The sequence below is a fragment of the Acinonyx jubatus genome, chromosome B3, assembly GCF_027475565.1.
Source record: "Acinonyx jubatus isolate Ajub_Pintada_27869175 chromosome B3, VMU_Ajub_asm_v1.0, whole genome shotgun sequence".
NCBI classification, from domain to species: Eukaryota; Metazoa; Chordata; class Mammalia; order Carnivora; family Felidae; genus Acinonyx; species Acinonyx jubatus.
Genome location: NC_069386.1, coordinates 39,308,070 through 39,333,892, shown reverse-complemented (window position 1 = coordinate 39,333,892; position 25,823 = coordinate 39,308,070). Strand labels below are relative to the sequence as shown.

General features: G+C 47.1%; 1 protein-coding gene across 2 annotated transcripts; it reads right to left on the bottom strand.

Annotated features, from left to right (window-relative positions):
- Positions 1-2,487: 2,487 nt before the first annotated feature.
- Positions 2,488-22,373, bottom strand: UBAP1L (ubiquitin associated protein 1 like). 2 transcript variants are annotated; one of them, XM_027067534.2, is made up of 5 exons: positions 21,156-22,373; positions 16,167-16,787; positions 13,630-13,836; positions 8,582-8,683; positions 2,489-7,644 (listed from the first exon to the last, which is right to left on the bottom strand). In XM_027067534.2, the coding sequence occupies exons 1-5, from the start codon at positions 21,273-21,275 to the stop codon at positions 7,510-7,512; spliced, it is 1,185 nt and encodes a 394-aa protein (XP_026923335.1). In that variant the 5' UTR covers positions 21,276-22,373; the 3' UTR covers positions 2,489-7,509. The 2 variants fall into 2 exon arrangements, with proteins under 2 accessions (XP_026923337.2, XP_026923335.1); XM_027067536.2 differs by lacking the exon at positions 13,630-13,836 and having other exon boundaries at positions 2,488-7,644.
- Positions 22,374-25,823: the final 3,450 nt, after the last annotated feature.

Here is a 25,823-nt window from a genome sequence, read left to right as displayed (position 1 = left end):
TGTCCTGCGCTTGGGTGACTGCAGACTGGAATCTCCTTCCTCCACTTCTCTACGTGAAGAATTCCTGCCCATCCTGCCAGGCCTGGCTCAATTGTGCCCCCTTCCTAGATCTCCCAGCCAGGCACAAAGCTCCTGCAGCATGGGGTCTCACCTCTGCCTGGAGGCTGCCCTCGCTGCACCAGAATTGGTGGCTTATGGATTTTCTGTCCTCATGGTGGAGTCCCCGATGCCCCGCTCCGATGGCCATCCTCCCTCTCTTCCTTGTGCTCAGCACAGGGCCTGCTGAGGTTCATGGGATTATTTGACTGTTGAGGGTATTCAGAATCTGTGATTAAGCCATGCCCTGGGGCCAGTCTATCCTGGGTCCTGGGCCCCAGGCTTCCATCCTTCTGCCTTCACCCAACACCCAGTTAATGTCTCTGCAAAGCCTTAAAACATTCCTTTAATGACAATAAATAAATAAATAAATAAATAAATAAAATCATAGATTAAAAATCTTGAACAGTAAAACAGCCGATGACGCTGTGTGGGCAACTTCCCAGAGGACAGACAACACACACGTCTCCTGAGTGGGTGGCCTTATAAGGACAGGTTCAGGAAGAGAATGGGCAGGAGGCAGGGCCACTCGCCAGGAGAGGGAGAGAGGCAGGGACAGGGGTGAGTGCCCCACTGCTAAGTTGGGAGCAGAGCCAGCAGGGGTGCTGGCTAGGACCCAGGTCTACAGGGGGAGCTGGCAAAGTGCGACCTCCAGCGCCCTCATTGGCCCAAAGCCTGCCTGTGCTTCTGCCTCCACTGCCATCGTCACCAGCACAGGCGCAGACCTGCTCTCAGCCAGCTGCCATGCTGACCCACGCTGGCCAACCTAGCACTGGTGACCTGCCTGCCCCAGGCCGGGCCATTTCTCATTCTTCTTCCCACCTTTTCCTAATTGTGGGTCCAGCAAGGCCTGACACCCAGCTGGTATGCAATAAAGGTTTGTTGGGTGGAAGAATTAGTAAGTGAATGGTTCTTTGGTGGTAGTTTTGGCTATACCAACTGAGTGTAGCACCTAGAAACAGGGGCTGTGTCTTCTTAGAGGGACTAGTGCAGGGCTGAATTCATGGGAGACGCTTAAAAGATTTGGTAGTTGAATGGGTCCTCTCTGGAATAGGACTGAGTGATCAGTTCTTGCCCCACTCAGGACCACCCTTGTCCCTAGCACGCAGCCATATATGTCCCACAACTCCTCCCTGAGGCCAGTGGGTGTGTGCGTACCAGAGAGAGTTTCTGGGAGAGTCCTGATTCTTAAAGCTTTCCTCTGACCCCAGCATGTCTGGGAACAAAGCCCTGGCCCTGAGAATGGAGAGTGAGGAGAGGTATGTACTGGGAGGTCCCATGCTGGGGAGAAGGGGGTGCTCTGGAAACCTCTCCCCATCCCCCATTAGCTCATTTCCAGAGCTCCCTAGAGCCTCAGATGCTCCTTGCAGTGAGTTTTACAACAGACAGAATTGATAGTCAAATGAGATGAAGAGACGGGAGGGTCACCCCTTCCAGTTGCCAGCTTTTACTGGGCCTAAAAACCATCACTTAAGAGCCACTACTCATGAGTTAAGCATTGATCTCTCCCTAAATCCTCTTTTAACAGGCTAAGAGTGCTCCCTGCAGGGGCCACCAAAGGAATTCTCTAATCACCAGATAAGAGGACAGGGCAGCTAGAGGTCAGCCTGGGGAGGGACTGGGAGGAAGTGTGGAGGGAAGGGGGCTGAGAGAGAAGGAGGGTCCAGGAAGGGGAGGATCCTGACTTCTCCACTTGATCGTTGGAGGCCAGCCTTCACCTGAGGGTGTACCCCCTCCACCGTCCCCAGAGTGGAAATGTCAGGGGCTGAGAGGAGGCTCTGGCAGCCCCTCAGCTGGTGCTGTTCCTGGTGCCAGGAGACTGTTGTCAGCTGCAGAAGGCTGACTCAAGTTGAAGCAAGAGCCCCCAGAGGCTCCTACCAGAGGTGAGAGAAGAGTGGAGCCAGCTGTCAGCTTGAGCCTGGTGAGCGCCCAGCCTTGCCTGAGACCCTGGCCTCTGGGTAAGGCCTGCTCTGTAGTCGTTCTGTTCCAAAATAGAAACGTCCTTTGTATAAAGAGTAATGCAAAACACAACAAAACTCCTTTATGTGACTGCTTGAAATTCCACCATTAGTCACATATTATTTTGGGTTAAGCATTGCCCCTCTGTGGTACATTGAATAATGGTCCCCTGAAGACATCCATGTCCTAATCCTTGGAATTATGTTACCTTACATGGTAAAAAGGACTTTGGAGATGTGATTAAGTTAAGGGTTCAGGATGGGAGATTATCCTAGATTATCCAGGTGGGTCCGATGTAATCACAAAAGGTCCTTATAAGAAGGAGGCAGAAGGGTCAGCTAGAGGGCAATATATGCACACCTACCCCCCTACCCCGGAAAGGGAGCAAAGAACTTGAGAGTTCAGCCAGAAATAGTCTATGAGACACTACCTCCCCCCACCCCCAAACTCCCAGAGTCAGGAGGCCTTCTTCAATCTGCTGGCACTGAGCTCTGAGGGAACATGGTGGGAACACAGGAGGCAGAGTAGAGGGGAAAGAAGTGACAGCAAGAACTAAGGTAGAATTTGCTTCATTCTGCTTCTCCAGGCCAGACCTTGGTTGCCACCCAGTGCCCTGGCTCCGCCATCCTCCTGGCCCCCTCTCCAAGAGTCATCTTGTTAAGATCCTGCCTTCAGGTAGCAAAGTGTGTCATCTGCTGCTGTTTCAAGGGGCCACCAATACAGTCACCTGACCCTTAGTATTAGCTGTAGAGATTACCCTCTCAGGTGGTACTCCCAGAATCCTCTGCTGTGGCTTCCTTACATCCTGCTGACCAGAGAGGCTGAGTCATGGGTGGGGTTGGAGGCGTTCTCCCAGGTTTTCTGAGCTCCATTATAAATGCTAGAGATTTGTTGACCATAAGTGATGAGGAGGATGATCAGAGTAAAGGTAGCAGTAATTACAGAACCACGGCAGGGTATAAATATGTATAAACCAGTAAATAGCTACTAGATACCATGCCACAAGCTGCCTGTGTGCTATCTCATTCAGTCATCCCAACTGGGAAGTTTCAGAATCCATATTTGATAGATAAGGAACTGAGGTACAGAGAGGATATGGGACTTTCTAGAGGTGACACAGCTAGTTAGTGATAAGGCTACAGTTTCAGCTCAGATCTACGCCTTCAGCTTCAGAACCCATGCCTTTAACTACTACACTATCCCACCTCCTAAAAACATTTTAAATTTATAATGTGCCGATTGATGCCCCCGTTTTATTTATTTTTTTAACAAAGTAGTTTTGTTTTTTTAAGTTTATTTATTTATTTTGAGAGACAGGGTGTGAGCAGAGAGGGGAAGAGAGGGAGGGAGAGACAGAAAATCCCAAGGAGGCCTCACACCATCAGCACAGAGCCTGATATAGGGTTCAAACTCACTAACTGAGAGATCATGACCTGAGCTGAAATCAGGGGTCAGATTGATGCACCATTTTAAATCAGGCAGTAGTTTCCTAGGAGTGGGAAGTTTTGTGCAGGTGGGCGAAGGATGGGAGGAGTGGCATGGTGGAAGGACGTGCAACATGAGTGAGGAGCCTACCAATTGGCCGCTTCTAATCAAGGGCACTTAATAAGGTGGCAGGCTGAGGCCAGACTACCTTAATCAAAACACACATAGCTTTGAGGGGCACCTAGCTGGCTCAGTCGATGGAGCATGTGACTCTCAGTCTCAGGGTTGTGGGTTTGAGCCCTATGCTAGATGTAGAGATTACTTAAAAAATCTTTAAGAACAAACAGAATACAAATGGGTTTGGATTTAACACTGCTTTTTTAGAAATTGAACTTGAATTTTATTCTTTTCAAGTGCAGTTTTGTTTTTGACCAACTTTATGCCGTCTTGCCAACGTTCTCGAATAGTTTTGCATTGCCCGCAAGTTACTCAAAGCAAGTTTTAAGGCCAAAGAATATTTTTAATGTGATTTCAAGTTGGCAGGCATCGAGGCTTAGTGGAAAGCACCCAGGGGCTGGATAGACCTGAGGAGTCCTGGGTTCTGGTCCCAGACGTTGTTTAGGCCTGTATAGGCCCGCAGAAGTCCTCACTACACATTCCAACAAGGTGTCTGGGTTGAAGCCATGAGAAGCGTGGAAGATTTTGTTTTTTTATGGGCTTCTGCTCCAGGTCCAGTCCTGCTCGCTGGGTGGAGATGTCTGAGAGGTCTTGATTCTCTGGTAACTGCTGCAGGTCTTTGCACAGGGCCAGTTGGGAAGGGCGGGGGCGCTAGTGTCTTGGCTTCTGACCTCTGCTGCCTCATCATGGAACAGTTCCCACAACTGGTCCCCTCAATGCCTGGGGTCCTCCAGAGGGTAGGCCTGGGTGACTGGAGATAATTCTGGTCCCAACCTGTCTGCTCCACAAATGAGGAAAGACTGCCAGATTGTCAGAGCAGAAGAAGGCCTAGATCTGCTGGCCCTGAGGGTCACACACACTGGCCATGGGCCCATTATATTGAATAAGAATCCTCAGAGGTACTGGTGTAAAAACAGACACATGGATCAATGCAACAGAACAGAGAACCCAGAAATAAATCCATACATATATGGCTAATTAATTTACAACAAGGGAGCCAAGAATATACAATGGGGAAAGGATAGTCTCTTCAATAAATGGGGCTGGGGAAACAGGACAGACACATGCAAAAGAATAAAACTCAGCCATCATCTTATACCATACATAAAAATTAAATGAAAATGGGTTAAAGACTAGAATGTAAGACCTGAAACCATAAAACTCCTAGAAGACAACATAGGCAGTAAGTTCCTTGACATAGGTCTTGGTGATGATTTTTTTAATCTGACATCAAAAGCAAAAGCAACAAAAGCAAAAATGAACAAGTGGAAAAGAAAACGATTCTGCACAGCAAAAGAAACCATCAACAAAATGAAAAGGCAACTAATGAATGGGAGAAATATTTGTGAATCATATATGTGATAATGGGCTAATGTCCAAACCATGTAAAGAACTCCTATAACTCAACAACAACAATTTTTTTTTCTATTTAAAAATGGGCAGAAGATCTGAATAGACATCTTTTCAAAGAAGACATACAGATGGCTAACAGGTACATGAAAAGATGCTCAACATCACTAATTATCAGGGAAATGCAAATCAAAACCACAATGAGATGTCATCTCACAACAGTTAGGATGGTTATTAACAAAATGATACGAAATAACAAGTGTTGGTGAGGATGTGGGAAAAAAGGAACCCTTGTGCGCTGTTCGTGGGAACGCAACTGGTGTAGTCACTATGGGAAACACTAGGGAGGCTCCTCAAAAAATTAAAAATAGATCTACCATATGATCCAGAAGTTCTACTTCTGGATATTTATTCAAAGAAAACAAAAACACTAACTCAAACGATAGATGCACCCCATGTTCACTGCAGCATTATTTACAATAACCAAGATATGGAAACAACCTAACTGTCCATACATGGATGAACGGATAAAGGAACTGTGGTGTATATATACAATGGAATATTATCCAGCCATAAATGGAATGAAATCTTGCCATTTGAGACAACATGGATGGACCTCAAGGGTGTTATGCTAAGTGAAATAAGTCAGACAGAGAAGGACAAATACCACAATGATTTCTCTTGTATATGGAATCTGAAAAAGAAAACCATAAGAACAAAAAGCAAGCTTGGAGATACAGAGAACAGATTAGTGGCTGGAAGAAATGGGTGCAGGAGGTCAACAACAACAAAAGCAATTAAAAAAAAAAAAAGATAAAAAAAAAAAACCAAAAACAACCCTGGAGAGTTTCTTACAAAAACAAAACAGATTCCTGGGGCTGCCAAACTGGACTTTTTAAATCAAATCACCCAGGAGTAGGGCCTGGGACTCTTTAACACACTCTCCAGGGGATTTTTATGGATAGTAGCCATGTCCAGTCTCTCCACTTTTCCCAGGGAAACTAAGGCCCAAAGAGGCCTTGAGCCAGTCATTAGCAGAAACAAAATAAGAATTAGGTCTTCTGAACCAGTTAGATGTTCTTTCCACACTATGACCAGGAGCCCACAGGACCAAAAAGAACTGCTCACCATGTATTTATTTTTATTATTTATTTATTTATTTATTTATTTATTTATTTATTTATTTAAGTAGGCTCCACACCCAGCATGGAGCCCAATGCAGGATCCAAACTCACAACTCTGAGATCAAGACCTGAGCTGAGATCGAAAGTCGGATGCTCAACCAACTGAGCCACCCAGGTGCCCCTGTTTTAGTATTCTTAAAATCAAAATTACTAATGCACACAGAGAGTCCAGTACAGGTAGTTTTACAAGGCTTGTATGAGAAAACACAGTTCCTTGTCCATGCTCCCCCCTCTATCCCTCCCCAGAAGCAAACACTTTCAACTCTCAGCTGATTGTTTTAGTATTGAAGGAGACCAGAATATCACCCCAAAATATGCCTCTTTGACATAAAAATTATTTTGAGTTGAAGGTAATTAAGAAGCAGCAAATGCAGGAGCGCTTGTGGGGGCTCAGTCAGTTAAGCATCTGACTCCGGCTCAGGTCATGATCTCAGGGTTCGTGAGTTCGAACCTATGTCGGGCTCTGTGCTGACAGCTCAGAGACTGGAGCCTGCTTTGGATTCTGTCTCCCTCTCTCTCTGCCCCTCCCCCTCCCCTGCTCAGACTCGCATGCTCTTTCTCTCTCTCTCAAAAATAAACATTAAAAAAAAGAGCAGCAAATGCAGGAAAAAGGCCCTCCCTACCCTTCCTCGCCTCCCCACCCCCCAATTTTGCCTAATTCTAAGGTATAAATTCCCCTTTTCTGGAAGTAGATTTTTATCAGCCCAGTGATGCTCCAGAGGGATCTGCAAATACTCCTACTCCTTGGTTTATTTCCACATATTTACCCTCCCCACAGCATGCCATCCCTGGAAGCCTAAAACCGGTTTCCTTTGTCCTGTATTTCTCTACAAATTTACTGTCTTTGTTGAAAATGCTTTAGAAGCCAGAGCTGTAACTGCTGCTTTGAGTTACTTTTTTACTGAGGTTTCTCCCACATGATGTGTGCCACATGCATTAATAAACTGTTTTTCTCTTCTTAATCTTTTTGTTCAAGAGCCCCAGCTGAAAACCTAAATGGGTAAAGTTTGGCCTCCCCTACAATATTTACCTCCACCTTTGGCCTTTGGCATTATTTACATTTTTACAATGAGCACACCTCACTGTTATTCTTATGTAGTCTTTTTTTTTTTGTAAGTTTACTTATTATTTTTTTTTTTTTTAGTAATCTCCTATATCCAAAGTGGCGCTTGAACTTACAACCCTGAGACCAAGAGACACATGCTCCAACTAAGCCAGCCAGGCGCCCCTCTTATATAGTCTTAATAACAGAGCTGGAATGGATTGCCAGGTCTGGCACAGGTTGAGGGATGCACAGGCATTGTGGAAAGCGCCGAGGTCACTGGGCACAGGCCACCAGCTCCTCCAGGGCTTGCTCACGGCGGTTGCCATGGACCAGCAGTACTTCCTTGATCCGGTCCTGCTGGAAGCCCATGTCACTGAACTGTTCCCAGAGGCGCAGGAATTCCCCTGCCTGAGGAAGTGGAAGCAGAGAGAGTGCTGGGGACTCTGCCAGGCCAGCCATCTCCCTGTGGAGCCCCCTTCCTGGTGCCCACTGTATCTACTCCCAGAAAGCTAAGGACTCCCCAAGCCAGGTAAGCCTGATCCTGGGCAGCACCTACATTTTGCCTGTACCTCTGGCTGACATGGGCGTGGACCTCCGTTCCTGTGCCAAGGAAGGAGGCCCTGGCTTGGCCACTGGCTCCATCCTGGCTTTACTCCCTCATTCTGGCCCATTCCTGACTCTCTGTGCTCTGGTACTCGGACAGAAAGAAGGAGGCTGCATACGGGTGCCCAGAGGATGCACAGCTTGGGGTCTCTGCCCAGGCCCCAAACCCTGCCGAGGTTTCACACAGTGCAGCCTCTGCCTTCCTTCCTCCTCTGATCCCAATGCTTGAAAAGTCTCTGCTTATCCTCCCTCCCTCCTCCTCAGCATTTCTCCCATCCCTCTGTCCTTCCCTCAGCCCCTGTGAAGAGCTGCCCGGCAGAGCCTAGGCCAACAGCACACTGTGGACAGTTCATATACATTGGCCACTCAGAATGTACTACTGGGCCCCCGGGTGCCTGCATTCTGGGTTTCCAGGTAGGCAGCAAACTCCCCAAGCAGAGTTTAAGCATCTTTGTGCTGCGCTTGGCTCCCCTGGGTATCTGACAGACCAGGCACTCTATAATATTTGTGTATTGATTCAGCTACATGACACAAAAGCCGTGCCTCCTGTTTCCCTCCCTTCCTGCCTCCCTCTGCCTCCCTGGGCTGTCTCCCTCTCCCCAGGGCTGAGCAAGCAGGCTAGCTCCTGATGGCCCCCAGGCTGTGCCTCTGGTACTGGTGTGCCCCTGTATGCTAGGCTCGTGTGTGCACCCACATCCTTCCCCTCCCCTTCCCCTGGGCCTGGGCAGGTGGCCCTGCTGACCTGGCTCTCGGAGAACTGGAACATCTCCATGGCCTCTTCCACCAGGCCCTCCTCATAGCCTTGCCGCAGCAGCCGATCACAGGCGCTAAGGTAGCTGAGAAACTGGGCCAGAAAGAGGAAAGGGGTGTGGTTAGAGGAGTGGCACAGTCAGCCGATGCAACAGATTAAGAGGAACCTTGGGGACCTCGGTGAGGCCTGAGCTCAGACCAGGCTGACCAGTCGACCCACCATACATGAAATGGCCCCAGAGACCCTGTGAGCCAATAAAAGAGGGACAAAGGCCTCCTCTGGGGACCTAGGGACGGGTGGGCAGCAAGTTCTGACCAACTGTCCCAAACTGGGGGCTGTAATCCAGGGAAAGGGCTATCAGGATGAGCTAGAGGGTTCCCAGAACCTAAGCAGGGAGTGGGACTGGCCTGAAACACAGGTGTCTCCCCAACACCCATCCCGGTCTGTTCACCCTCCCTGGTAAGCACCCACCCATGTGAAAGCAGCCTCCTCACCCTCCACACCTGTGAGCACCCCCGTCCCTGGATACATATGTGTCTGCCATCCAGGACCATGTGAGCCCCAGTGCCGGGAAAAGGGAGGACAGAGGAAGATCCCACAGGCCTGAAAACCTGTTCAAGTCACTCCGTGTTCAGTCACCACAAGTTGCTTTTGCCCTCAGGATGAAGTACTGCCTCCTTACCAGAGCTCAAAGGCCTGTCCCTGCCCATCAGTGGCCTTGACTCCCTCAGCACCCCCAGGCCTCTGCATATCTAACTCCCTCCGCCAAGGTCAGTCTCACTCCTCTTCCCTGGGAAGCCTCTGCCCCCAGTCTCCACTGGGTGCCTTGCCTGCTGCTCCCACAGCACCCATGCTTCCCCTATCCGAGCACATACAACTCTGTAGCTGTTCTACTATCTTCCTCAACGTTCTCATCTGCTGACTTCTCGCTCCATGAGGGAAGGGTTGTATCAGTCTTGTTCACTGCTGCGTTCCCAGAGCACCCAGCATGGCAGGCAGAAGGAGCTAAAGAAATGTATGCTGTGTTTATAAAATGAACTAAGAACCACCTCCAGGGAGCTCACAGCTTAGTGGGGGAGATGAACCAGATACGGGAAATCATGAGTGCCAGGCAAATCAAAGCAAGATTTATAGAGAGTTGATGCCAAGTGAAGGCTGCAGACCACAAGAATTACAGGTATAAGTGGAAAAGAAACAGGTCGGGTTTCTGCAGACCTTCAGAGCTGGGAAGAAAGCATGGATCATACAGATTAATGGTTTTCAAACTGTTTTAGCTTCTGAACTGTCCAAGCATCAGGAGGCTTCAACAATAATAGGAAGGTTGGAGCTGCTCTAGGAGAACTGGGGGCAGGAGCAGGGGAGTCAGGAGTCCAATGCTCCTGCCTCAGGACACCTAGACCTTGCTCTGAGCATGTTTTGTAAACCACCGAGCCAAGCCTTCCTAGCACAATTGAAGAAACAGGTCCAAGCAGGGTGGACAGCTTGCCCAGGGACCCAGGACTACAGCCTAGATCACCTGACCTCTCAGCCTTGTCCATCAGGGGCCCAGCTGCTAGCAGAGGGGCTTCAAACTGCTAGAGGAGGGGCTTTGAGCTGCATTGAAAAGTAGACAGGATTTCCAAAGGTGGAAACAGGAGTATGTCAAGAGCAGGTGATGGATGTGCACTTTGCCTCTTGGTTCACCCACAGCAAAGGTTCTTGGCCTTGGTGTTGACTGTAGCTGCCTGGGAACTTTACCCATAAACCACTGATGCTTGCCTCCAGAGGCTCTGATATAACCAGTCTAGGGGGCAGTCTGGGCACTGGGATTTTTTTTTTTTTTAAGTTTATTTATTTTGAGACAGAGAGTGTGAGGAGGGGAGGGACAGAGAGAGGGGGTAGGGGAGAGAATCCCAAGCAGGCTCCACACTATCAGTGTAGCGCCTGACATGGGGCTTGAACCCACAAACCGTGAGATCATGATCTGAGCCAAAGTCTGACACTTAACTGATTGAGCTACCCAGGCACTTCAGGGCCCTGGGATTTTTATAGCTTTCCAGGTAATTCTAATGTACAGCCAAGGCTGAGAACCACTGACTCAAGGGACGGCTGACCTCAATCCATACCAGTAGACTCCTTGCCAGGCTGCATATCAGAACCACCTTCAGATCTTTAAAATGATAGGCCATTGGCCCCACTCCGGATTCACTGACTGGGATCCTCCAGAGTAGGTCCTGTAGATCTACATTTGTAAAGATTCTGCTGGTTGGTCAGCTTTTAGGCCTATAAGACTGTAGAAGCCACCAGGTCTGCCTCAGGACCCAGGGTGGGTAAGGATGTCACTTTCACACCCCAGGACGGGACTGTAAGTCCCTCCCTTCTGTGAATAGGGAAAGTGAGACTCAAAGAGGGGCCCTTAGGTGCCTGGAGTCCCATATCAAGGTGCCTGGCCTATGGATGCTCACACACACTGCCCATGCTGTCCTATAAGCAGTCAGTGGGCACATCCATCCTTGTGGAAGGAACGAAGCAATCATGGACAAAGCTTATCTTTTGTATCTCCTCTTTTCTCCCTGGCTCTTCTAAGAGCTCTGTCTCCATAACCTCCCTCCTGGACCATCTGTCATTAATTTCTGGCCAAAGAGGTTTACTATAGTATATATCCTTTAAGGTGAGAAGGAATCTGAACCCAAAGGAGCTGCTCAGTTAATGGCGGAACTTCACAGAACAGCGGGGAATATTAACTTGGTGGGGGAGGACAGATGAAGTCATCCAGTAGTCCTTCAGGCCCACACCTCAGGGCTTGGCTCCTGATTGACCACCAGGGAAGAAGGCCACCCAGAGATCCGGCTGGCCAGGCAGGTGGTCAGTACATATCTGGAAACACAATGTTCCTGATATAGTGTGATTCTTCCAGCCCACCCACAGGGAGGCCAGTGCCCTGTGCTGGCTCCAACTAATGTGCAGACCCACACCATGGGCCTGGTCCTTCATAGTCCTCCTGGCCAGTTTCTTGGCCAAGGTCCTGGCTTTCAGCAGCAGCTGAAGGTGGGGGCAACTTAGGTCTACTTTTAAATTTCATATCAGCCTGGGATGCTTCCCTGGAAGGTTCTCCCACAAGAAATGAGAGAAAAGAAGCATGCAGCAAAGATTCAGAGTCAAACCAGCCTGGCCTCAATGCCAGTTCTGCCACTGATTGTTTATATGAACCTCCCTGGCCTCAATTTCCTCATCTGCAAAGTGGGGACAGTGGTGGCAACTGTGCGGAATTGAGAAGGCCTAATTGAATACTCTCTGATTGAGGGACTGGCACAAAGAAGGTGTTCAAGAAATGTCAGAAGCCTCCATGTTAACCACACGGGGGTCACCATGTTGCAAGTCTTCCTCCAGGACAAGGCACAGACCAATGAAGCCAGAGGAGAGCGGAAGCAAATATGGGCAGGGAAGGGGGCCAGGGGCATTCGCCCACCTCCTCAACCTGGCAACAGCACATCCTGCTTCAGCTCCAGTCTGAGAGTTACTCTCCTTTTGTCACTTCTTATCCAAGAGCAGGCAGCTCCAGACCTCAGGGACCCAGCACATAGCAGTCATCTACATGACTGTGGAGAGAGTGCCCAAGCCCTCTGATGGTGGGGGGGCACAGAGACAACTAAGTGCCAACTGCCCTGGGACCTTTTGATACCTTCAGCTCAGCTTTCCAACCAAAAGAGTTCCCATGTGTCAGAAACAACGTGAAGTAGGATGTTACATTCAGGTGGGAGAAGGGAAGTTCGGGCAGTGGCATTCAATGTTACCTCCTGCCCCAACTCACAATCCTTCCATGCCTTCCTGTTGTTAGTGGGTCATTTATAAACTTCTCAGCCCAGTCTTCAAGGCACCCTCAATCTGCCCTCAACTCCCTTTCCCTGTCTTTTTTTTTTTTTTAATTTTTTTTTTAATGTTTATTTATTTCTGAGACAGAGAGAGACAGAGCATGAGCAGGGGAGGGGCAGAGAGAGACACACAGAATCAGAAGCAGGCTCCAGGCTCTGAGCTGCCAGCACAGCGCCTGACTCAGGGCTGGAACTCACAAACTGTGAGATCACAACCTGAGCCGAAGTTGGTTGCTTAACCAACTGAGCCACCCAGGCGCCCCTCCCTTTCCCTGTCTTATCTCCTACCAGCCTGCATCATGTACCCTGCACTCCAGCAAGACTGGTGGGATCAGGGCCTCCCAAACCCTTCCTTGCTGTCTCTCCACCCCTTTGCTCGTACTGTTTCTCCTGCTTGGAATATCATCCCTTCTCTTTCCTTCAAATTCAGAGCTTATTCATCCTTGAAGTCTAGCTGAAGACGTGCCACCTCCATGAAGACTTTCCTGATCACTAGAACCTCCTTGTGGTCGATTAAGAATGGCCATAAATTCTTTGCAGGCCCTTCCATCAAGAGGGAGTTTTCCCCATAGCTCCCCACTGCATCTAAACACCTAGGAAGTTCCCAGTAAATGCTGTTGATTAGATGGATGGATGGGCAGATCAAAAGAGAAAGAGATGGATATGAATACAGATAAACTGTTCATTGAAGGAAGTGGTTAGAGCTGTGCCTTCCAATATGGTAGCAAGCAGCTACATGTGGCTATTTAAATTTAAATTAATTATAATTAAGTAAAAAAATTCAGTTTTTTAGTCACACTGTCCATATTTCAAATAGCCACATACAGCTAGTGTCTACTGTATTAGACAACACAGGTATAAAACATCTCTCTCTGCAGAAGGTTCTATTGGGGATCTCTGGAAAAATTATTGGTTGCCCAAAGCTCCAGCCCCCTGTGCTTGGGGCAGAGACTGGGACAGGAATAGAATATTAAAACTCTCTGGGCACAGGGATTCCTGATAAACTCTTATGGAGAAAATAGCCTTAGGGTCTAGAAACTTGCTCATAACCCTCAACAATTAATGCCAGGCTAAGGTTCTGCTTCTAAAGAGGAGAAAAAACTTTTTCACATTAAAGATAAAAACCACTTGGCCCCTCCCCTGGCTCCAGACCCACAGCTCCCCCAGCTCTGGGCCCCATGCACCTACCTGGCTCAGGCTCTGTCGCCCTGTCTTCTGCAGAGCCCCGATAGCCCTGTGCAGGGGATACCCCAGGGCAACCACTGGCCCGATGAGATCTTGCTCCTCCTGGCTCAGGGCAGACAGCAGGTCAGCAGAAGCAGGGTGTGCTCTACAGGTGCTGAGACTCTGAGACACCCCCCCAAGAGGTGGCAGGCAGGTATACGGGCTGAGGGACTGAAATACAGACAGGTTGGATGTGTCAGTTACTGGAAGTGACACCTGGCTGGGCAGGACATTTTACTGACAGGCCAGTAAATGATAATATTTCCACAAGAGAAATATCATAGGTCCATCCTATTATCCCATTTTACAGATACTGAAATCAAGGTTCAGAGAGTAAGCAACTGAGTAAGCAACACACATTTGGGAGCTGAGCCCTACTCAAAATCAAATTCAGGATTCTTTACTCCACACCTTAGTGAGTGGAGAGCAGAGGTGGATCTTCCTCCTTCTTCAGTGTGGCTGGACTGGGGCTTGGCAGGGCATGGAACAGGGCAGGGACTGGGCATAGCTGTGCTGAGAGGACCCACACAGACCCTAGAGTAAGGAGGGTGGCTGGAAGGCATATCAGTCAGTTTGGCTAGCATCACCGCTTACCCATTCCCTGTCAAGAAGCACCCGTCTGCCAACTCTGAACAAACTACCCTGATCCCTTCTCCCCAGGTGAAGCCTAGCTGCTGCCCTGGCTCTTGGGGCAGAGTGTGTATGTGTGACATGAATCCCCCACCCATTCCTATCTTTCAAGGGGTTCCCTGCCAGGGAAACTTACTCTAGGGTCTGCTTCACCCCCAGTTTTAACTGGAAAACATCAAAATCTTAGGATCTGAGTCTATTCTTTTGACCTTAAAAAAGATTCTTAGTGGGGCACCTGGGTGGCTCAGTCAGTTAAGTGTCTGACTTCAGCTCAGGTCATGATCTCGTGGTCCGTGAGTTCAAGCCCCACGCCAGGCTCTGTGCTGACAGCTCAGAGCCTGGAGCCTGCTTCAGATTCTGTGTCTCCCTCTCTCTCTGCCTCTCCCCCACTCACACTGTCTTTCTCTCAAAAATAAGTAAAATATTTAAAAAAAAATTCTTAGCTGCTCTCTGCCTCAATTTTCTCCTGTACAGAACATGTGCCCCAATCCTCCCCCACCCAACAGGGTTGTTGCTAGAGTTAAGTTTAATGTGCACCAGGAAGAGCCATCCTGGCATCACCATCTGGCCCTTGATGCGGTGTGGTCTGTCCAATTTACAGAGCCTCTTCTCTGAGTTTGCTCTACGCAACTGTGCGAGGTCAAGTGGCCCACTTCACAGGTAGAACAGGGATAGCTCAGAGCAGTTCAGTGACTTGCCAACGGTCACACACCAGTGAGTGGGAAAAGCCAGACCTCTAGTCTGTCTTTTGGATTTAAACTTCAGCTGGGCCTTATTCTGTTGCATCTCCTGGCCTGACTGCAGGGCAGCTGGGGGGCAGAAAGCTGTGCCCAACTGCCACCTTTGGCTATCAATCCTGACCCATTCCATCTGCTCCAGATCCACGTTTTATGGAGTTTGGTACTTAGATAATTTGGATCTTTCAAGGCACACAATTGTGAAGATAAAATTAGGTATAAGGCCTTGGGAGAGGCAAAGTGAGGGGTCTGAGGCTTAAGTTTCACTGATTTTACTTTTTTTTTTTTTAAGTGTACTTATTTTGAGAGAGAGAGAGAAAGAAAGAGAGAGCAGACAGAGAGGGAGACAGAAAATCCCAAGCAGGCTTCACACTGTCAGTGCAGAGCCCAATTCGGGCTTGAACTCACAAACCACGAGATCATGACCTGAGCTGAAGTCAGATGCTTAAATGACTGAGCCACCCAGTCACCTGGGTTTTACTTTAAATTCACTTCTGCTCCCCTTTCTTGCAGGTGCACATCCTCTGTCCCAAAGCCTCCCAGTCTGCAAAAACTGTCACCTCCTCTCAACACCTGATCCCTCTCACTATTCAGTGCTGTCTTGTCCCACACCCCTTTGGCCAACTCTCCTTGTCCTGTGGTTTTGACCTTCTCTCTTTAAACTCAGGGCCCAGCAGCAAATAACTACTCAGTGAGTATTCTTTGAGTTGCCAGCTCATCCATCCTACAGGAAGCCCTTGCTCTGTGGGAAGCCCTAGATTTGAGTCACATTCATTACTTCAACAGACATTCACTGAGCACCCCCTACTGGCCAAGTCTGCAGCTTGGTGCCCTGGCAACAAAAATGGACGCCATCCAATCACTGCCCTAAGAGATGGACAGGTACTGGATGATTACAATTATTGTGGCATGTGCCCTAATAGAAGCAAAACAGCGGGAAATAGGGAATGGGGGCCTCTGAGCAGGGAATATTCTAGGCCCAGGGCCACAGGAAGGACAGCATAGTACGTGGCCAGATGAGAACAGTTAAAGGTAAGGAGGAGGAGAGCAGAGAGGAGGAGACTAGGGCTGCGAATCAGGCTAGGAAACCAGACTATTGGCCTGCGGGCTTGGCGGAGCTAGAAGGTTCCTTACCGCGACCGTGGGCTTGTGACTCCGCAGCGGGGGCATGGCGCCGGCCGTGGAGGGCCGCGGGGGCGGAGCGGGGGTGCTGGGGAGTGGGGGCGCGGGGCCCGGGGGCGGCACGGGGCACTGACTCGGTGCCGGGCTGGGGCAGAGGCTCAGCGCCCGGTGGCGGATGCGGTGCAGGAGGGCGCGGGGGCGGGCGGCCAGCCTGCCCTCGGAGAGCCGCCGCCGCGCTCCGGCCAGCTCCGACCTCATGCCGCGCAGCATGTCCAGCGAGCACCGTGGATGGCCCGGGCCGGGACTCGCAGGGGGGGCGGGGCTCGCAGGGGGGCCGGGCTGGGGGCTGCAGGGACGTGGCTCTTCCTCGCTGGCGGAGGCGGCTTCTTCTTCGTCGTGGTCCTCGTCCTGGTTTTCTTCCTCCTCCACCTCCTCCTCAAGCCGCTGCTGGGGTCCAGCCTCAGGGCCCGTGTCTGCGGCAGGCATCGGCACCGGCTCGCGGTCGGGACTGACCAGCAACAGCCAGGCGGGAGGCGCTGACACCGTTCCCGGGGCGTCGCATTGGAACGGGCAGGGTCCCCGGAGGACAGCCTCTACCCAGAAGAGCGCCCTCCTCTCCAGGCTGAAGTCGTGCTGCAAGTAGACGGCGACGTGAGGCTCTGGGACCCAAACCGGGGCCAGAGGGCGCACTCCTACTCCCTGGCCTTCCGGGAACCTATTCAGCCAAAAACTTGCCAGGTCTGGGCAGCTTCCGATTCTTAATCCCAGGCATCCATCACCACCCGACTCTCACCCTCAGTTTTAGCTAGCAATGGGGTGGATGAATATCAACGACAAGTGAATAGCAAATTAGGCCTCCACGGATGCAGGTAAAGAATAGGAAGTCCAGAAAGAGACTTTGATATCTGTGGGGCTTTAGTAAATAATAAAGGTGGTATCTCAAGCAATGGGAAATAGAGGGACGAACTAATAAATGGTGTTAGCTAAAAACAAAAACAAAAACAAAAAACAAACATAAATGGTGTTAGCTAGCTGGAAGAAATTCTCACTCTTATACAAGGATGATTTCCAAAAAGATCAAACATTAAATATATGTATGAAACCATAAAAGTACTAGGAGAAAACAGGAAAGAAATCCTTGATAAGCTTAAGTGGGGGAAACCTTTCTCACTGTAAATCAAAATCCAAAAGCCATAAAAGTACAGATACACACATATGCAAAATCTGCATGGCAAAGATACAATAGGCGAAGTCAAAAACGAATGACAAACTAGGGGAAAACAGCACTCACATCACAGACAAAGGGCTACATTTACTAATATAGTGAGTGCTAGATATAGACTGGAAAAAGACCAACAGCTTAACATGAACAAAAGATATGGATGGGCCACAGAAAAGAGCCATACAAATGGCTTTTAAACACCCGAGCAGTTGCTCAACCTCACTCTTGACAAGAGAAAGGCAAATTAAAACTACCCTGAGATACCATCCGCCTAGCCCTCAGCAAAGATCCAAAGTCTGAGGACATTCTGTGGGAGAGTGTGGGAGGTACAGGCCTCTTGTAGAGTGCTGCCTGGGATGTAAATCAGTGACCCCTATGGAGGGCAATTTGGAAAAATACTTACAAAAATTCAAAAGGACATTTGCATATAGTCATTCCATGTAACATTGTTTATAATTGGAAAAGACTGGGAAGAACCCAAGTGATCATCAAGAGGGCACCCATTCAATAAAGTAGGATATATCCATATAATGCACAATGCTATACAGCAAAAAATAAAACTGAAGAAGCTTTCCGTGTACTGATACAGAAAGATCTTAAAACATATTAGGTTAAAAAAAAGTCAAGAAGAGCAGTGTATGTATAAAATGCTACCTTTGTGGGGCGCCTGGGTGGCTTAGTTGGTTAAGTGTCCAACTTTCACTCAGGTCATGATCTCGTGAGTTCGAACCCCACATGGAGCTCTCTGCTGTCAGCACAGGGCCTGCTTCAGATCCTCTGTCCCTCTCTCTCTGCCCCTTCCCTGCTCTGCGTGCTCGCTCGCTCTCTCTCAAAAATAAATAAACATTAAAAAAAATGCTACCTTTGGTGTAAAAAGGGAGGCAATAGCTGTACTTATTTGTGCATATACACAGAAGAATCCCTGGAAGAATACATAGAAAATGAGTAACAGCTCTCTCCAGTGAGGGGGTGGGTGAATGAGAAGGTGTCAGTGGGAGGCTTTTCACTCTCCCAAGATATTCTAGCTGCCTGTGGGCCAAACTGACCCCTCACCTAGCTTTTATAAATAAAGTGTGATTGGAACACAACCATTCCCACCCACCCCTTTCCAAAACTATAACTCTTTCCCTACAACAGAGTTTAATTGCCCCAGTTTTTTACTATCTGGCCTTTTACAGGAAATGTTTGTCAACACTTGCTCTCTACCATTTTATAGATTTTTTTTTTCATTTTTAAACTATGTGAATGTACTTTTTCTCTAAAAAAATTTTTAACAGTGATGAACTCTCATTTAAAGGGAAACTCTGAAACAACAAAACACAGACTTGCCAAGGCTCTGAGTGTAGAAGGAAGGGAGAGGGCAGCCAGATGGATGGGTGGACATGGGCTTTTGGGGTCTGACAGACACATGTTGGAGTCTGAGTGTGTCACGCACAGGCAACATAACCCTGTGCATCACTTGGATGGGAGCTTTGGCTTCCTGTGCTATGGGGTGGGAACACATACCTGCTAAAAGGGTTATCATAAATATGAGAAAGAAAAAAGAGTGAATGTATAAAGAGCACCTAAGCACAGGCCCAGTGTACAGCAGGTGCTCAGTTATAGTAGCTGTGGTTATTATTTTTTCACAAGTAATCTAACCTCTATCTATAACATTATTGTTATGGGAAAATGTATTCCAAGTTCCAAATACTGGGAATACAGCCCAGTGAACTCAGAGGACTTACCAGGAGAAGCTGTAAATCATACTTGGAGTCTCATGCTTCTCTGTTAGATTGGCCCAGCAGTAAAAGAAATGGAGGCCCAGGAAGGGAAATGGCTCAAGGGAGTGCAGATACCCTTGCTGAGAGGAGGGGGGCAGAGCCAGGGTCAGCACCTTGGCTAGGACACCAGATGTGGACTTGGCAGAAAGGTGCCCAGTTCTGCTTCTAAGAGAAGTAGCTTTCAGAAAAGCCTCTTCCCAGCTTGGCCTGAGCTCAGCATGTAAGGAAAAGCTGTGATGATCCACCTCCAGTAAAGCAAATTTCTACTCCCAACCATAGAGGCCGACTTTGACTCAGGGCAAGAACCCATAGCACAAGCTGCCTGGAGAAAGCGAGAGCTCCTGCCCTACAGAGGATGGGCCCCTGGACATGTGCTCTGGGCTCTACAGAGCTTCTTTCCATTCTGGAGACCTTGGTCCTAAGGAGCCTCAGTGCGACCTCAGGTTCTGCAGATAAAACAAAAACCACACTGAGTCTCTTGCTCCTGTGCCCCCAGGCCACTAGAGCCCCTTTCTCCTTTGTGGACTGGACTCTCTGCACCTGACTTCCTACAACCTGTTTTTTTTTTTTTTTAACCTTGGAACAATCCATGTCCAGTGTCTCTTACATTCCAATCCTGCTCTTAGCTAATATGAAATGATTTGGAGTCAAGACCTGAGTTTTAGTCTTGCCATGGCCACTAATTCAGACGAGTCATTTCCCTTCTTTGGACCTCAGGTTTCCCATGTGCAAAATGAGTGAGGGATGACCCAGATCCTCAGAATTTTTTACAAAGCCCTCTGCAGACAGTGGAGAATGAACATACAAGAGTCTGAGAGGCCCCACATCAGTTCCACAGTTCTTTGCAATCTTGTTTTTCATTTTATAAATTCATGTGAATTTTGTGTTCTAGCTCATGATACACCTGTGTTATGATACAAATGCAATAGATCTCCCCCTAAATCTTCAAGTAAACTTGACTCTCCCAGAAGTTAAATAATCATGTTTATCTCGAGGGTATGTGATACCACCACATACACTGGGTACACATCCCAGTGTGTGAGCTGTGGGGCATGGGGTGTTTCGAGGGTGCCTCCAGGGCTGATGTGTTTTGGGTCTATGGAATAGTAATCCCCTCTAATGGGTTCCCTGTAACTGTCTGCATTTTAACAGGGGATTCTGGAGATAGTGTCTTAGCTCATAAGAGTGATCCTAAACGGTAGAATTTTAGATGTGCCAGGAGGCTGACGGAGAAGGGAGCAATTGGAGTATCCTTGCAATGACTCTCAGTTGCTTCATATAGGCAGGCTTCCAGTTATCCTAAGCTTAAAATAAGACCCACTGAATAATCCCCATCACAAGCCACCAGACTTCATGATGAAACACCTTTCCTCTTGGGTTATTTCCAAAACTCTCTAGAATATAACAGAAATGGCCTTGTTGCCCTTTAAAATCAAGGAACAAGGGGCACCTGGGTGGCTCAGTCGGTTAAGAGTCCGACTCCTGATTTCAGCTCAGGTCATGGTCTCACGGTTTGTGAGTTCAAGCCCCCATCAGGCCCTATGCTGACAGTTCAGAGCCTGGATCCATCTTCAGATTGTGTGTCTCCCTCTCACTCTGCCTCTACCCTGCTCACACTCTGTCTCTCTCTCTCTCTCAAAAATAAATAAATATTAAAAAAAAAAAAAAGGCTTTGGGACACCTGAGTGGCTCAGTCGATTGAGCATCCAACTTCGGCTCAGGTTGTGATCTCATGTATGGTTCATGAGTTCAAGTCCTGTGTTGGGCTCTGTGCTGATGACTCAGCCTGGAGCCTGCTTCAGATTCTGTCTCCATCTCTCTGCCCCTCCCCTGCTTGTGCTCTGTCTCTCTCTCAAATATAAAATAAAAAAACATAAAAAAAATTTTTTAAAGGCTTTGTAGCTCCTTTCTTAAAAAAATGAAAATAAAATAAAATCAAGGAACCAAGCCCAAGTCTCAGCATCAGATCTATAGACCCAGAGACAAGGAGATAGATGGACAGAGAGATATACTTACCATAGAACCCAGCAGAAGCTCCCTGCAAGCTGGGACGCTGAGCTCTGGCCCAGGAAGGGGCTCTGTGCCTATCACAAAGCCATTGGGCACCTTGAAGGGGACATCATCGAGGGCATTCATTCTGTCAGAGGAGTGTAGAGATGGCTGAGCAGGACTGGGGCAGGCTGCCTGGTGGCAGGGAGAGAGTGTAGTCCTGAGAACCAGGCTTGGTTTCAAATGGCCTTACCACTCTCCCGTGTGGTGACTTAGCTGAGCCCCACACAGCTGGGAAGGAAAAAGTAAAGCGGCTGGTGCTGCATAGGGAGGAAATGAACAAAAACAAGAGCATTCAAACTGACAAGAATTGACTCTTTCATGTTTAAGTCTTGCCCTAGACAATTGTTTCCCAAAATGTGGCCTATGACACTAGTGCTGAAGCATGTTATCAAGAGTTTTCATCCAAACATTTAAGGAAAATGTCAAATTACAAACACTTCCAGAAAAGAAATACTTCCTGACTCATTTTTATTTCCGCACCATCCTGATACCAAATCTGACAAAATTAAGGTCAATCTCTCATGAACATAACTGCAAAAATCTCAATAAAAATAATTTTGGATAGAAAAATACAACATTGCTGGGTTGAGTTTATTTCAGGAATGAGAGATTGTCTTAATATTCCAAAATCAATCACTGGGAGTAAAAATAAATGTCAATAGAATAAAAATTTTAAGTTATAGATTATCTATATCTGTAGATGCAGAAAAAGCACTTGATAAAATCAATGCCCGTTCATGATTTTAGGAAAAAACAAGCCCATTTAATAACTTAGGAATAGAAAGTAATTTCCTTAGCATAATCAAGAATATCACTAAAACATCTAAAGCAAACAGGCCACTTAATAGTGAAATACTGAAAGATATCCCCAAGATTGAGACAAGGATGTCCCCATTATCTCTTCTGTTCAGCATTGCACTGGAGATACTAGCCTGTGTAAAAAGAGCAAAGAAAAAAAAGTATAAGGATTGGAAAAAAAGAAATTAAACTACCATTATTTGTAGATGATATAATCATATGTAGAAAATCCAAAGGAATCTATAAATAAAACTCTTAGAATTAGTAAGTTAATTTAGCAAGGTCATTGGATACAAGGTCAATATATGAAAATCAACTATATCTCTCTATACAAACAACAAACCATGAAAATATTGTCTTTTAAAAATGTCATTAGAGAGTGAGATTTTAAATAAGATATCATGTAATATTATCAACCAACCTTCTAGGACTCAACCTAACACAAGATATGTAAGACCTCTATGTGAAAAACTATAAAATATTTATTGGAGGAACATGCCATGTTCATGAGTTAAGACTCAATGTCATAAACATATTAATTCTCCCTGAATTGATTTGTCGACCCCACATGTCAAATTCCATCTTGTTTTGGGGGGATAAATTGGCAAACTAACTCTGAAATTTAAATGAAAGGCAAAAGACTAAGAAAAGCCAAGACAATCTTGAAGAAGAAACAGCACTGTTGGAAGATTTATACTATATCAACACTTACTTTAAAGTTACAGGAATTAAGACAGTGTGGTACTAACATGAGGACTTACAAAGAGTCCAATAAAACAGAACAGGAAGTCCAGAAACAGATCCATATTTATATGGATCCTTAACTTACGACAAAATTGGCCCTGCAGAGAGCATAAGGAAAATAAAAGTCTTTTCAGTAAATGGTTCTGGATCAATTGGATGTCCACCTAGAAAAAAATCCTGGCCTCTACCTCACATCACACACACAAATCAATTCCAGGTAGACTACAGATCTAAATGTGAAAGGTAAAATGAAGCTTGAAGATAAAATAGGAGAATGTATTCATGACTTTAGAATAGGTAAACATTTCTTAGGCAGGTTGCAAAAAACTAACCATAAAGGAAAACACTGACAAACTGGCTTCCATTCATTGGAAGATACCATTAAGACAGTAAAACAACAAAACAGAACCACACAAACAAAAAATAAAAAACACAAATCAGAGTGGGAGAAGATATTTGCAGCACATGTATCTGACCAAGGACTTGTATCCAGTAAGTACAAAGAACTACAAAGCAGTAAGAAAAAGACCTAATTCAAAAATGGGCAAGAGATGTTAACAGGTACTTCATAAAAGAGTATATCCAAATAAACATCAAAGTTGTCTAACCTCATTAGCCATTGGGAAAATGCAAAACAAAACAATGAGATACCAACACACACACACACACACACACACACACACACACACACACACACACAAATGGTTAAAATTTAAAAAGCCTGACAATATCAAGTATTGATGAGAATGAACTCTCATGCACTATTGAGAAAGTTAAATTAGTATTAGTCAACAGTATCTACTACTAAAGCTGAAATCTAAGAAAAATTAATTCATACATAGCTTCTGGGCCTTTTGGCTGAGATCAAGTATATCTGTTAGTTTAATAATATTCACAACAGCAAGGGATTTTATTTGTTACGTATTTTAAACTAAAGATTCTGTTCTCTTAACATAATGAAACTCACAAAGAATTCAAGCTCTTGAGACTGCCTATAATATATACTTAAATCTAGACTCCTGACCACAGTCTGGCATTTTGCAAACAATCAGGATTTACCAGGGACTGCACCAGGGAGTATCTCTGGCTTACTACAATGTCATCCCTACTAGGATGTTGCAAACCCCTGTTGCGAGGGGTCACTGGGGTCATCCCCATGCCCACAGGAGATCATGAGAAGAGACACAGTAAGTAATCTGAGTGCAGAGAGGTCAAATGAGGCCAGATGGGCAAATCCTTTAATTCCCTCATCTCCACTGCCTGCCCACTCTAGTCTGTGTCTACTGTATGTAAGACTCCAAATGTTTCTCCACCCCATGCCAGGAGACAGTCTCCCAGCGCACTGGGAGCGGCTCTTCATGCTACAGGATCAGACAAGTCCCATTGTGATCAGTAAGTTATCTGCCCCATCAGCCTGTTCCATCAGGGGACCTCTGAGGCGTAAGGAGTTGTAAGGGACATAAGAAAGTTAGCAAGTTTTGGCATTCTCTGATTTATCATCCACATTTTCAGCTGTCATTAGAATTCTGAGCTGTGGGTAAAGGCCACAGCTTTGTTGAGACCCACGTGTGAACCGCCTGTCCACTGAGCAGGTACAGGGCCATCCTCCTCCTCTCTCACTTCTGACCCAGCATCTGCATCCTAATAGATATTCTCTACTCAGTTCTACACTTGTTTCTGGAATAATTTAAGAATTTGAGAATTCTGGAAATAGGAATAGGAAGGGCTACAGTATAAGACATGATCTAGTTAGAGCACACTCTAGAATGACAGTCATCCCTGCTAAGTATAAAATAAATGGTACAGATCATTAAATGATGATATTCTTCAACGGAAAGAAAGTATTCTAGTCCTTATGCGAGTTGGGCAAGCTTCAGGAAGGACCCTGACAGGACCCTGACCTGGATCCTGAAGAGTATGGGAACAGCCTGTGAGCAGGTTAAAGGTAGAGTGGAGAGCATAACTCCAGGGAGGGAACAGCTTGAGTCAGGGAGCAGAGGCAGGGCAGAGAGAGGTAGGGGGAGGAGGGGGCGGGGACAAAGCATATGACTCAGATAGTTTGTGCTGGGAAGCAGCCTGCATTAAGACTGAAGGGGTAGATTGGGGTAGAGCTGGCGAGGGCCCTGAAAACGGGATACTGACTCCATTCAGTAGGCAGTGGAGAAAGCTTTGATGAATCTGAAGGGGTGGGGTGGGGTGAGAATGGGGAAGTGGGGATATTGGGAAGGCCAGTCTGTGCATGCTTCAGCAGGCTATAATCCAGGACCTCTCCATGGGTCTGTGCCTGTCTGGCTGCATCTGAGCCTAGGGGTGAGAGGCAGGGCAAGTGGGGGTTGTAGTAATTGGTCTACCTGGAGCCCTGGCACTGACGTAAGTATTATTTTTTATAAAGGTCTCCACTATACTCTAAATGACTTCATCCTTGCCCACAGCATCAATAATCTATGTGCCAATGACTCATATTAAATTCTGCACTTCTTCTCAGAGATCAAATTCATAAACACCACTGCCTACAAGGCATCTCCTCCAAGATTTCTCAAGGGTGCCTCAAACTCTACGTATCTAAAGTGAACTCCTGATTTCCCCTCCCCCAAACTTTTCCTCCTCCCCAGAATTTCTTGTCTCAAGGAATGTCTAAGATATACAAACTGAGGACTCATGCCTGACACTCTCTTCTCCCTCACAACCACTCATCTCATATCCCTGCCAAGTTTCCTCTCTTAAATCTCTGAAATCCACCCATTTCACGCTACCTCCACTGCTAACATGGGAGTCCAAGCCCCCATTATCTCTCACTTGGACAACTGTGTTCAACATATCCTCTTATGCCCTATCATTGTAATTGTTTCACACACTGGGACAAAAGTGATCATTTCAAAACAGCAAACTAAGCCAGTCCCCTGCTTAGAAGCCCCAAATGGTTCCCAGCTCTCTCAGAATAAAAATCAAACTCCTGACAAGGGCTTCCAAAGCTTTGCAGTGTCTGGCCCCTACCCCCTTCCCTCTTGTCTTATTCTAGCCATGCTAGTCTTCAATTGCCTTGGTCTCTTAGCCCAACACAGGGCCTTTGCATATTCTATTCCAAATTCT